General features: G+C 35.4%; 2 protein-coding genes across 3 annotated transcripts in view; one reads left to right on the top strand and one right to left on the bottom strand.

The window, feature by feature from the left end:
• Positions 1-424: 424 nt before the first annotated feature.
• Positions 425-9,432, top strand: LOC107744546 (SAM and SH3 domain-containing protein 3-like). 2 transcript variants are annotated; one of them, XM_016558256.1, is made up of 8 exons: positions 425-657; positions 2,607-2,699; positions 4,924-5,052; positions 5,736-5,880; positions 5,959-6,110; positions 7,359-7,571; positions 7,662-7,806; positions 7,919-9,432. In XM_016558256.1, exons 1-8 carry the CDS (start codon positions 595-597, stop codon positions 8,137-8,139), a joined length of 1,161 nt encoding a protein of 386 aa, XP_016413742.1. In that variant the 5' UTR covers positions 425-594; the 3' UTR covers positions 8,140-9,432. The 2 variants fall into 2 exon arrangements, with proteins under 2 accessions (XP_016413742.1, XP_016413741.1); XM_016558255.1 differs by having other exon boundaries at positions 4,921-5,052.
• A 90-nt stretch (positions 9,433-9,522) lies between these two features.
• The window catches only part of LOC107744547 (palmitoyltransferase ZDHHC9-like), a 19,986-nt gene continuing 15,736 nt past the window's right edge, over positions 9,523-13,772 (bottom strand). Inside the window, exons 7-9 of the mRNA XM_016558257.1 lie at positions 12,816-12,919; positions 12,528-12,636; positions 9,523-11,184 (exon numbers count right to left, since the gene is read on the bottom strand). Of these exons, the coding sequence (XP_016413743.1) occupies positions 11,017-11,184; positions 12,528-12,636; positions 12,816-12,919 (381 nt within the window). The 3' untranslated portion in view covers positions 9,523-11,016. The remainder of the gene's footprint in view (positions 11,185-12,527; positions 12,637-12,815; positions 12,920-13,772) is intronic.

Here is a 13,772-nt window from a genome sequence, read left to right as displayed (position 1 = left end):
AAAATATTTGAATTAACTAAAAAAACTAAAATAAAAATATTTTAATTAATATAATATATATATATATATAAATTAAAAGTTACTTGATTTACAAATATAAGAATATTTAACTAATCAGATATTCTAAATATTTAGAGTCAGAGACTCAATTCACTGTTTATCTCAAGAAATAAAAAATAAATAATAATAATAATAATTCCTCATGCTCATATCTGAGCTCCATTACAAATCTTCATGCTGAGAATGTTCTGTATCACTGAATATATAAATAACTGGTAATTGTGTTATCTTATTTTATCTTTTTATCTCTGGTTTGTTTTTTTTTATCTGATATGAACCATTTCAACCAAAACCACCTCTTAAAAAAAGAAGTTCCTGTCTAGTCATGTGACTTCCTCAAGCATTTAGTTCTCCACTCCAGCGATCAGAGAACAACTTTTCTTCTGCCTCTTCCTCCTCTGGTGGCTTTAGTCTCTCTGTGAGTGGCCCCGTGGCAGTAAGACCGACAGTTAGTTTAGCACAGCCAAGAGTCATACTGCCACAGCTATAGTCGTGGTCCTCAGGAGAATATTGCCCACCCACTACTGGATCAAGATGCTACGACGGAAACCATCCAACGCATCTGAAAAGGAGCAGCCCCAGGTGCAAAAGAAGAAGGTAGGAGTTTGTGTATTAATCTGCATGTGCGGCCCTGTTTTGAACAATTAAAGCAAGAGTAGAAATGATGGAAGTTTCCTTCAAGGAACACAAACACACATAATATGCTGTTTAAAAAGCAAAAGGTAAATTAAACAAATGCATTGTGCCAGAACACGTGGTTTATTTGCTAACTGTTCAATCAACAGTACTTGGAGAGGATTTATTGATTGTTTTTCATTCATCTATATGAATAATAGTCCTATTGTAATTTGTCCTGTTTGACTTCAGACCTGTAAGAACTGAAACTCTATGATTGTTCTGGGTAAAATGCATGGTTGTGCAGCAGTTCCTGTAGAGAGACAGCAGACCGTACCACACATCCTGAAGCAGTTCATACTTCATCAGAGCAAAGCATCCAAACGCAGCTCCTCAATTCAAAGTGACATTTACGTAGGTCTTCACAGCCCGCTTCACTTCTCAATCAGTGGTTAACTGCTTCTACAGCATTACTCTTATTTTCCATTTGATTCACATCTTGCGTGGAACAACCAACAGTTTCGATATTTCTCCTCTGTGAAACTGCAGGTGCTTTGTAAATGCACGGAACCCAAGCAAAGCGAGATCTGAAAATCTTGCTGTTGTGCATTATGGTTATTTTGATGTCTTTTATTTATGTCTTAACCAATGCCTATCTCATATCCTTATCCAGAGCACAGGATGTAGCATAGAGTTGACATGCATTACCATGGTGTAAATGAAAATACTTTTCCACATCATCTCAAATGTTGCAGTTTCCTCTTTGGTCATGCTTTAGATTATGAGTAATCATTTCAGCCGAGATCTGTCAAAAATATATTTCAACATCTCATTATGATGCAGAATGTTGTCGCTGTGTTGGGGGAAATTTATAGGGAAGGTTTGTGCAATGATAGTTTGACAGCAGGTCATTTTACCAGTATTTACCGGCTGGACAATCTCTCTGCATTTAGTTGGCTTAGCAGATTGCAGTATGTCATGTGTTGGCTAGATAGTGCACAGCTCTGCAGGGATTGGCTGAATGTTGACTGTGACATACCCACTTCCTGTGCTAAAGTAAAGTGGCACAGTGAAAGGTTGTGATAAGAGAAAAACGTCAAATTGGAACAAAGATGCACAACAGCCCACAAAACCAACACTGAATGACAAGCATTAATTTAAAAAAAAAAGTTTCTTATTCTTGAATGAAACTACTCTGGTTCAAGCCACACTTTGCAATACAGTGTCTTTTAAAGTTTAAATGCATCAGTATTAATAATACAAATGAGCATCATGTAAAAGGGAATTACTTTATCATATAGATCAGCGGTGCACCAACCAGGCCAAAGTTAGCTCATTATGACCTTTGATTTGGCCCACTATACCATAACGGAATAAAACTGAATTTTTGGCCCTTTGTAGTAGAAAGATTAGACTGACTTATGACAGTTATTACTGTTGTAATCAATTACATTGAGAAGTTACATTGACAAAGTGTCACCAAACACATTTTCCTATCTGTGAAAACCTATGAAAGCTTATTTTTTTGTGAACAGTTCAAAGGTTTTTCCACCCTACAAAGCACTCATGAGTTGAAGCAAGTGTTATCAATTCTTATAATTTCATCTGGTCAATGGATCTGAAAAGGATAATGTGGATTCTTCAGCTCAAATGTTACTCTAGAGGCCCGATAATGCCTCCAAATATTGATCAGGATATATGCTTGTGGAATTCCAATAACATTTAATGGCCATTATAACATGAGCTATCAGTTAAAGCAAACTGGATTTGTTCATGATTAAATTACATCAGCATAATGCTGGATGACTCTGCATTCAACCATAAATCCAATTGGGTCAGAATCATGGCAATAATCTGTCTGTCTATAATCTGAATACTGTACTGTATGGTGACTTTAATTAGTCTGATGAGAAACTGTTCTGTGTTTATAGCTGACTCTGCAAAGGTCCAGCAGCTTCAAAGACTTCATGAAGCCAAAGCCGTCGGCACCCATAGTGAGCTCTGAGGCTACACTGGATGAAACGGTACGTGTAGTAGTTTCTTAAAGAAATGGTTCACCGAAAAATGACAATTCTGTCATTTACGTACCTCCCTACAGGTTCCAAACATGTACGAGTTCTTTTCAGCTGTTGAACACAAAAGAAGATATTTTGAAGAATGTTGGTGACCAAACAGTTGTCAGTTGACTGCCAAAGAATGGAAAAAATACTATGGAAGTCAAAGGATTCCATCAACTGTTTGGTTACCAACATTCTTCAAAATATCTTCTTTTGGAACGTTTGGAACAACTTGAGGGTGAGTAAATCATGACACAATGTTCAGTTTTGGTGAACTATCCCTTTGACTATAGAGATGAACTTGCCATACTCAAGCGCCAACGTACTACTGTCTCATGATTATCAAAATATTGGATAGTGTGAAGTTGTGTCGAAAAAACAACAGCCAAGTCACAGATAACCTTAACCCAAACTGCCAGAATGATGCTTAATAACTGTTTCATTTGAAAGCCACACAGTTTTAAAAATATCTAGACAGGATGTCATCCTCTCATGAGCCATCCAAGCAGAGAGCCTGCTTAGCCTTCTGTCTGCTTTTCAGAGAAGTAGACAATTGTGCTATTTTATGCAGAGCAACTGTGATGCATTTGTGCACATTTATATTTATATTTGAAGAGTTTATTTGCAAAAACAGATAACTCAATTTTTATTAATTTTCATAAATCATGCTTTTTTATTGTCATCATTATTGTGTTTTATTGTGTTAGTTTGCTGTATTTCTTTTAGTTATTATTATTTAATAAAAACAACCCAACTGCAGTTTGATTTATATTAATTGGAATGCAGGATTAAAAAAAACATGATTTTTAAACATTTTTAAAAACAGAGTTATCTGTTTTTGCAAATGAACTCTTAATTTATATTTATATACATTGCAGTTCAAAAGTTTTGGGGTCAAAAGGATTATTTTTTTTTTTTTTCAGAAATACTTTGAGCAAGGACATAAAAATGATACAAAAAAAAATCTTACAAAAGAGTTCAAATAAATGCTGTTCTGTGAAACCTTATAGAATCCTGAAAACAATGTATCATGTTTTTTTCCACAAAAATATTAAGCAGCACAACATATTGATAATATATTTTGATAATAATAAAAAATATATTGATAATAATTTTAAAAAATGTTTCTTGACCAGCAAATCAGCATATTAGAATGAGGACTGAAGACTGTAGTAATAGCTGCTGAAAATTCAGCTTTGCCATCACAGGAATAAATTACACTTTAAAATATATTCAAATAGAAAACAGTTATTTTAAATTGTAATAATATTGTACAATACTACATTTTTACTGTACTTTTTGATTAACTAATTGCAGCCTTGGTGAGGATAAGAGACTTCTTTTCTTTTTTTTATTACAATTTTGTGTGTATATATCTTTCAAATAAAACATTGTTTTAACAAACAAATTAATTAATTAAAAAATGATTTCTGATTCATTCATAATTTAATAAATATTAATATATTTTTTGATTGTTAAAACAGTCTCCTGTTCAATATCGAAAGTGTTGAATGGCATGGGATAGCTTTCTGTGCAAGAGTTAAGTGAAGTGCTGAGGTATAAACACAAAGGTAATGTAACAGACAGATGTAAAATCCCCTTGACGTCGACAGGTACTTTTGTTGTTTTTTTTGTCTGTGTCTTTGATAACAGCACATGTTGTCCTAAAAGGAAGAGGCTGTGACATTTCTCTCAGAGCTCAGAGAGGAGGAGTCACACTGACTCACTGTGGCTAGAGACACAAAAACCGCTGTCACAGACTTTACTGGAAATCCTCTTGAGAACAGGGGCCCATCGCTTTAAAACTAACACTGCTCATAATGAGGTTATGTCACAAACAAATACGCGCTGATTCAACTCGGCCAGGGCAAACATCTGAACATAACATGGCACATTACAAATGGGTTATGAAAAACACATCAAAGAGTTCTGCAATCAGTAATTAAAAACACAAAGGTTACTTGAGGTAAATCAAGGCAGTAAGTTCTAACAGAAGTCTGTCTCGGTTTCTTTAATGATGGAGCCAGGACAACAAGTCTATGAGGGGCCAGCAGCATAGCAACAATTATTCATTGCCTGTAGACCTTTTTAGACAAGAGGAAGTTTGATGAGTCGAGAGGACAAAATTAGTAGCTACTGAGTAAGTGCTCAGTAAAAACAGTATAATTTTTTGTGAAATTTCTTTCAGCAGCTGGAGGGTGCACCACCGGAGGATTCAGGGAAAAGTAGCGGGAAACTGGGAAAGAAATGGAGAAATGTCATAACTCGCACAATGACCCGTAAAACCTCCAAGATGGTACAGAAAGCCCTTGCAGAGGGGGTGAGTTGAAAGTCTAAAGAGAGTCAATGATGAATTAACAATAAACACTTATTAACCTTGGTTAATGTTAATTGCTACATAAATAAAATATATTTTTTTATCATTTCAGATGTTTTAGTATTTCCACATCCAATTTGATAAATTATATATAATATAATTTAATTGCATTTATAAATTAACATTAAACTATATTAATAAATGCTGTAAAATTATTAGTTAGTGATACCTAATGCGTTGATTAATATAAATTAATTGAACCCTATTATAAAATGTTACATTTAAAATCCTGTTAAAATATCTCAGTCCCATAAATATTGCTATAAATGTTTATTTTATTTTATTTTACTTTAGCAGTTTGGTTTATTTTATTTTTTATTTTCCTAAGTAAACTAACATACTATCTAAAAAATCACTTAATGTAACAGATTTAAATTTTCTGATTTCAAAATTATTATTATTATTATTTTTTTCTAAGTAAGCTAACATACTAGCAGCCTATCTAAGAAAAGCAAGCACTTAATGTAACAGATTGAATTTGTCTCCCCCATGTGGATGATATTAGAACATTTTATACAGTCAGCACTCTTAGGATGCTTCCAGTAGCTTAATGTTAGCTCACAAAGACATTCATGAGGATATGAATTGAAATGAACTTTTAATTATGTTACGTTTGTTGATTTCAGAATGAGAGTGGGGAGGATGGCTCTAAGTCTCCCATGTCTCCAAATGACTGGATTCCAGATCTCACTGCTGGGAACAGAACGTCTGTGTGCTCCAACAGCTCAGAGGACACAATACACAGCCCTCTCTCGCGCCAGCTCTCTGGATGTAAGCCAGCTCAGCCCGGCACAATAGGGAGCTGAAGCGAGATCATGAGGCTGATTGATTTTTTTTCCTGATGTGCAGGTGCTGACAGGCAGAGTCTGGACAGTGGCTTCAGCCAGCGAGACAGTATGAGACTGGAGGACAGCACCTACACAGGGCGCTTCTGCGGCAGAGCCCTCGTCCACACTGACTTCACCCCCAGCCCCTATGACATCGAATCCCTCAAACTACAGGTCAGCCTTTTAAAAAGTGCTGGTTTTGAATTGGTTAATCCAAAGTTGAAAATTCTGTTGCCATTAACTGATCTATTTATGTATTCTTCTCTTTTCTTATTTGTTTAAATACATGTTAAATAAATTTATATTGATTTATATTTACGTATATTTCTTATGCATCTGTTATGATTATATGGTATTTTTAAAATCCTTTTCATGTAAAGAACTTCAAATTACTATTGCGCATGAAAATAGTAAACCATTGATACACTAGTATAGTTTTTATAAATATTAATTTGTTTTTATTTTTATATATTCCATTTTTATTTATATTTTAGTTTACGGTTTAGTCATTTTGTTGTGTGTTTTTGCCATTTTAGTTTTTTTTTTTTTTAATGTCTCTATATAGACATATCCATATAGTTTTAGTTATTTTAGTAAGGTTAAGCTAAATGTAAATGAGAAATGTTGCCTTGGCAGCTGGCTGAAATAATACAAGTTAAAGTTTTAAATATTTTATTTCAGTTAACGTTTATTTTCATATTAAGTAGCCATTTTTAAACTTTAAAAACTTTGGTATAAAATGTGCTATTGAAATAAAATGGCCTTGCTTTTTGTGGAACTCAAAAGGAGCAATTTTGAGGAATTGTACTGATGCTCTTTTCCATACAATTACAAAGACAATTGACCTGAAGCTTTCAAGCATCAAAAGCCCTGTGAAAGTATCAAAAAGTGGTCCATAAAATGTGTGCCATATTTAAAGTGGTTTTGAAGTTTGAAATTTGAAATCCCCAATCATGAAATAATAACAACCAGTATATTATTCCGAATTTCTTGTTCTGTGTTTCACGAAAGAAAGTAATACAAGTAAATAATGACAGAAATTTGGGTGTAACTAATCCAAATTCCACATTCTTACTGCATTGTTCATTCTTATAGTATGTGTTCTTTTCAAAATCTTAAACACTAGTTCAACTATAGTGCACAAGCTCTACTTATTATGTATGGTTAAAATATGGGGATTTTTATTTTTCTTCAGTCCTGGTGTCCATTATAGTGGACATGAAAAAAAAATCTAATAAAAAAATTAGTTGGTACAAATCCTGTTTTTTTAGACTTGTTTCTATATTGGAGAAGAGCAAATATCAAGTGGATAAAAAAAATTTTGTTCAGTGAAAAAAATTCAGGTCTGAAGGGGTTAAAAAAAATTAGTGTGTGCAGCATGTATATTGTATGTAGTGCACTGACATTTTTCAAAACACACAGAAAGGAGACATCATCCAGATCATTGAGAAGCCACCAGTAGGCACCTGGACTGGTAAACTCAACAACAAAGTGGGCTCCTTTAAATTCATCTACGTCACAATACTACCAGAGGAGGACACACCACCAAAGAGGAAGCGATGCCGGAGTCAAGGACGCAAGAACAAGCCCAAACCACAAACCTTGGAGGAAGTTCTGGAAAGAATAGGCCTAACTGTAAGCCTCAAGTTACTTTCTCTTAAACATGTGGGCCATTACATCACAGTACAATAGGATCTGATCTGACTGATTTCATTGTTTGTTCAGGAGCTGGGATCTCTCCTGTCCATGCACGGCTTCCAGAGTTTGGAGGATTTCAGAGGTCTGAAGGAGTCCCATATGAATGAACTAAACATTACTGACCCCGAGCAACGTGTGAAGATACTGAAAGCAACAGAATTGTTTCATGACTGTAAGTCCACTAAAGAGCCATTGAGTCTAGCCTTTTTTTTCTTATTTGTGTTTCATTACATATTTATAATTTGCAGTCTGTTTGATGTACTAACATCCTTTCTGCTCTCTAGCGGAGGACGAATCCGATGCAGAGGAGCAAAAGACTGAAATGCCACGGGACTCGGGTTGTTACGAAAGCACAGAGAACCTGGCAAACGGACGTGAGGAGCCCCAGGTGGAATCCCAACCGGAGCCGGAGACTGATCCGGACACAGAAACAAAGCTCAATGCGATTCAGGAACAACTGGAGGAGATGAAGGTGGAGGAGAGTCCCGAGAGCCCAACAGAGTGAAGCCACCAGAATGTTCTTTTGATCTCTCTGATGGAGAGTGTCATATCCATGTGCTGGATTAAATTCATGAAAAAAAAACTTTGATATGCACAGCCCATACAGAAGCCAATAGGTCTTCTTAGAAGATGGTATAGAGATCTTGAAGGTACCATCATTTATTCTCGCTGAGATTATTGTTCAGGAAGACCCAAAAAATCTGGAAACTGAAACAAAGTTGTAGGATTTTGAAAAACAGACTGCATGAAGTGATATTCCATGGATTAAACCTACGGCTATGTTATTACATCTTAAAATAAGAAGAATGCTGGAACCCCAAATATTGATTTTATCTTAGGTTAAATATTTAAGCCATTTTTTCTGGTAAAGCGTTGATGTGCATGACCTAACTGTGATTCTCTAATATCTGAGAAGTTTTATCATCATCATCATCATACCTTTAGCTATGAAGTAGCATTTTATTTACTACTGTTCTACGGTTTCTGCCGGAATGAATGTACAGAGTAACACAATTGGTGCACTCAAAAAAAATTTTTTTTTTTTTGTCAGGCATGAAAGAGGAAAGGCATATTGTTCAGTTTTATTCTTTTGCTTCTGTTTTGGTTCCTGTTTATGGTAATATTTGTTATAATATGTTTTCAAAGCCATTGTTGTTTTGATTGTATTCCGTTTTAGCCTTCCGTTTGTCATTTATATTGATGTCTGTACTTTCAGTTTTTTTTTCTGCTAGTTTTGTTTGTGTTTTCTAAGAAAAAGAAACGATTTTGAAACTACGCCACAAAGAGATTGTAATAATACCATATAATTTAATGAACATACATATACACACAAATTCATAAGTAGAAAGTGAAGAGTATGAGGATATACATGATCACAGTGTTATTACCAAGCAAAGTGAACACAACTCAATTCGTGATGATGTATAATGTGTACGTTATGCATCGTATCCAAATATCTAGAGCAGACCATCTTTTGCTAATATTCCAAACTTATACATTACACTGACTTGGCATTAAAGTTTCTGATTTTGTTGCACCTCATTTAGTAAATTAGTATATTATGACATGTTTCATGATTTAAAAAAAAGTGGGATTCATTCAAGCACATTCCCATTTACCTTCGGCCTAGCAAATGAATATTCACATCTTCCATACACACACAATCAATCATCACAATTGTTCACGCCATAGTACTCACAAAAATCCCATCTGCTATAAATAAAACATGATCTGATAGAAGCACATTCTGTTGGTTTCTGAAGAACTACATTTCCTACAATAAAGGACTTTTACCCTCAACACATTCTTCAACATCTGTAAAGGAAATAACAATCAAACTAATCAATCTCATAAACATTCCAGCGTATATACTTGAAACTGCTGTGAGATGGCACTGAACTGGCAACATTATAAAGCTGGCTGTTCCGAATGAATCAAACAGAGACAAAGTTCTTAGTTCACTTCTAAACTTTCCACACAACAATACTGCCCCTGTTTACTTCTCTGAAACAAATGTGCAGCTGGCTATGAGAATTCATGTAAAAATATACGAGTCCATAGGTCCCTGATGTCTGTAAGTCTGTCCATAAAGTGTTCCCTTACAAGTGGCCTTCAACATACTACAGTGAAATTAGTAACGGTGACTACAATACGCATTCGCTTATACACTGGGACAAGCTTTGCTACCTTAAACATGGTGAAAAGAAAGTGGAAAAAGAAAAACAAGCACAATTTCTTAATTGAATGCAAAAGCATGCTTAAATGACACTGAAGGAGAATTGGTCGACTGGACTTTTCCATGCCTAGACTCAGGAAAGATGTAAATTAAACTTTATCTTTCATTTACTTTGGCCTTGAGTAGTAATATCTGACTCTTAGTGAAAAGGAAAAAAGGAAAGGTTGCTCATATGTCAGGTGGATGTGGAAAAACCTTGTTAAATAAGACTAGATCAAAATAATAAGTCATAAATCAGGCATGTTTTTCACTTCTTATAAGGAATTTGCAGCTTCTCAGTCATTTTTACATGATGTACAGTTACTCCATGGCTTTTTTGCATTCTGACAGATCGTTAGCGTCGTATAAAAATGAAGATTGATTAACTTACAGGTATGAGTAGATTTAGGGCATTATGGAGTCCTCTGTAGATGTAATGGTAGAGCATAGATAAGGCACTCTTACTGACGCAGATCGGCCTGTACTCACTGACACAAACACATCTTTTACAGCCTCTGCTTTCTACCATCCATGCTGATTGTAAAATCAAGTCTGAGTTTAACTTTCTGTTTTGACACCGAGTTGAATGAGATTTATAACTGACTTACTAAGCTTATCCAAATGGCCCCATCATCAGAATAAAGCAGTTTTGTTGGGCCTAAATGTAAGTTTATGGCTAAAGCACTTTTTCTTATCACACTTTGAAAACAAAGAAGTCTAATCCAAAGGGCATTTTGCACAACTACTATAGAAGCTAGTAATGGGTTTTACAGGGCACACAAATGTTTAGGAATAATGGAGGCAGGCTATACAGAAATGGGTAATGACACTGAAAAAACAACCAAACATTTTACGAGCTCTTACGAGGGAAATAATGTCCTCATTATGCTTCAGGATAGCCCATTCTCATTTGATTCAGTCTGTGGCTCCCCATTTCCCTCATTGTGAGATTCATCATGCTGTGATTCAGAGAGGAGAGTCTCAAGACCTCCAGAACTTGTCTCGAGTGCTAGTGCAGGATCCAGGCAGAAGGGGTCCCGTTCTGCGAAAGAGTATCAGAGAACACAGACCACTGCTCTGAACGAGTCACAAGTTTTTCTGTGTGTGTTCCTTTAAGTGAGCACATTCAGAGGGTTGAGAGAAGTCTGCAGAAGAAGGCTTTCAAAGCTAGTGGGCCGACTCTTTGATAACTGCAGGGGCGACAGCATTAGGGGATGTTGGCGAGGGGGGTTTCTCTTCTTTAGGGGAGCTGGTGCTCTTCTGGGTGCCTGCACCAATGCTGGGCTTGGCTTCATCAGGGGTATGTTCATTGGGAATCAGGGGAGCTGAGGATTTCTGCAGGAAGTGCAAACACACCGTTAGCAGTCAAGGAGTGTCAGTGCTGTCATTCCTAAACAGGGGTACATGTACCCAGTGGGTGCTTAGCAGGATTCAGAGGGAACTTGGAAAGATTTCAATTTTGTTTTGTTTGTTTAACAAAAATCTTCAAGCTTAGGTGTCTTGATACAAGAGAGAGAAGGATAATGATAATTATGATAATTATGCAAAACAACTTCAGTGTAACATTAGTTGAAAGGGAAGAAAGAAAAAAAAGAGTTTAAATAGTTCTGTGGGAGAACATAATATAATTCAAAAATAACTATTATTTTGAATTTATTTTAGGATTATTAGTACTTGTAACAAAAATAAAGAGAGAGAGAGAGAAAGAGCTGAGTAGATTACTTGTAGATTACAAATTGTAGTTTTACTGATTACAGATTACATGATGAAAATTGTAGTTAGAAATGTAATCTAGGTTACTCATTTTAGGTAATGTAATCTCAGTACTTTTAGATTACTTTTAGATTTTTTTTTAATCAGACTTGTTTTAAACTTACAATTAATAAGCATATTGCTATAAAAAAGCAAAGAGAATGAAAATATATTCAGTTTTTTTTTTTACATCAACATAAAACGCATTAAATATTACACCAGGGTTTCCCTCCTGGATATGATGAAGACAGTGTGTCTCAGCTATACATCACCAGTGTTCAGTAACTTGTTTGTTTTTTTTAATTCTATACATTTTAATTAAAATGTTATTTTTCATAATTATTTATTTCATACATTGTCTAACTGCTTGAGGTGCTTTTTTTCACCCAAATTCAGAAGCATGGTTTGCAAATTGATTTACACAACTTTTGTGAATATAGTCAAAGTATCATACTAAATGGTATGATACACAGTAGGATTTTTAGAAAGAAATTAAAAGAGACAAAATAAGAATAAGGGAGAGTCAAAAAATTATGAATAATTTACTAATCATGTGATTTTGTAATCCATAAAAAGTAACTAATCTAATTAAGAGCATTTTAAAATGTAATATACTCTAATTACAGTTTATACACACACATACATATATATATACACACACACACACAAACACACACATACATACATATACATACATATAACAAATTACATATAAATATCCATGATCCTGTGTATTGTCGCTTAATGCATTCATTTACTCCACATGGTTCTTTTTCCTGGCCTTCTAACACTCTCAGCTCTTAGGGTAATTGATTTAGGATCTTTCTTGCAGACTCACTACTCAGTGCACAGTACGGCAGCCAGCAACATTTCAGCCAAATGAACACTCACTCGTTCACTCAAACACATAAAAAATGCTGTCTTACTGTGGTTTGTGAAACAGGGTTGCTGCTCTTATGGGTGGAAGCAGCAGACGCATCAGAGGAGGTGGGGCTAGTCGAGTCTTCCAGCATCACCCCTCTTCTGTCCAACACACTAGCAGGACAGAGAAAGACAGAGTTATATGATCCTGTGATCAGGTGTGGCATTTTCCTGACTTACATATAACAAAATATCAAACCACATGGCAGGTTTTCATAGTTTGTCATCTTATGCAATGCCATACCACTTTGTGGCACCCCTGTATACAAGCAAAACTACATTAATGTTCCTACCTGGGGTAAGTAGGGCCGCACAGAACCTCACAGCAGTTCTCGATGATGTTCTTATGGCTGTATGGGTTCTGCACACGGTTCTTTCCAGACCACGAGCCTTTGATCTGTATAGTAGAGATGAAGGACTTAGAACTTTGAAAATAACACCAGCATAATATCAGAACTGCCACTGACCGTTACAATCTGATTCAACCTCCAACTCTCTACTGACTCTTCACTGCACTCTGACGTTTCATGTTATAAAGCATCCGTGCAAATGGGAGCTTGATAAAAAATAATCTCTTATTTGTTATCCTTTATTTAAATGTGCCTTTTCAATTCTAGCCATTCCATCGCTATGGATTTCATTTGATATGATTGCTATCAGGATGTGAAGAGACTTTCAACCAGCAGAACAAAAAATGTTTCTGAAGACAATCACCTATTGCACCTTTAAGCACTTCAAGGGTCCTCATCTTAAAAAGACATGCCTTTACCGTTTCATCTGTTCCTAGATAGAAATGTATGTATGCATCACAGGCAAATCTGGAGGGGAAAATCATCTAAAGTTTCCAAGTTTCATGTGTGGTATTCCACTCAAAAATGTTACAACAGCTAAAAAGTTAAGTTGTATCTGAATTTGACTGGAAGCTATGACAGTGTCTGCAGGTATTGATAAATCTGTTCAAAGGCGAACAACCATCATGTAACACCATATTACTTGCAGCAACGGCATCCTTCCTTCTTGCTTCCTCCCTTTCTCACTATTTTTCACTCCTCATTAACAAGAAAAGAAGGGCCAGAGGGCAAATGTGGCAAAAAAAAACATTCTAAATTAATCATTAGGGCTAAGTGTGAAAGTGCCACAGAACTACAGATTCTGTAAAACTAAATCAAAGCATTAATAAACTTAAACCGCTGCAGGGAATCTAAACACTATATATGCATGTGTTAGACATGTTTTATATATATATATAT

Source organism: Sinocyclocheilus rhinocerous, unplaced genomic scaffold (assembly GCF_001515625.1).
Source record: "Sinocyclocheilus rhinocerous isolate Xijiao unplaced genomic scaffold, SAMN03320098_v1.1 scaffold557, whole genome shotgun sequence".
Classification (NCBI taxonomy): Eukaryota; Metazoa; Chordata; class Actinopteri; order Cypriniformes; family Cyprinidae; genus Sinocyclocheilus; species Sinocyclocheilus rhinocerous.
The sequence above is the reverse complement of the archived record's forward strand: the minus strand, read 5'-3'. Positions and strand labels throughout refer to the sequence as shown.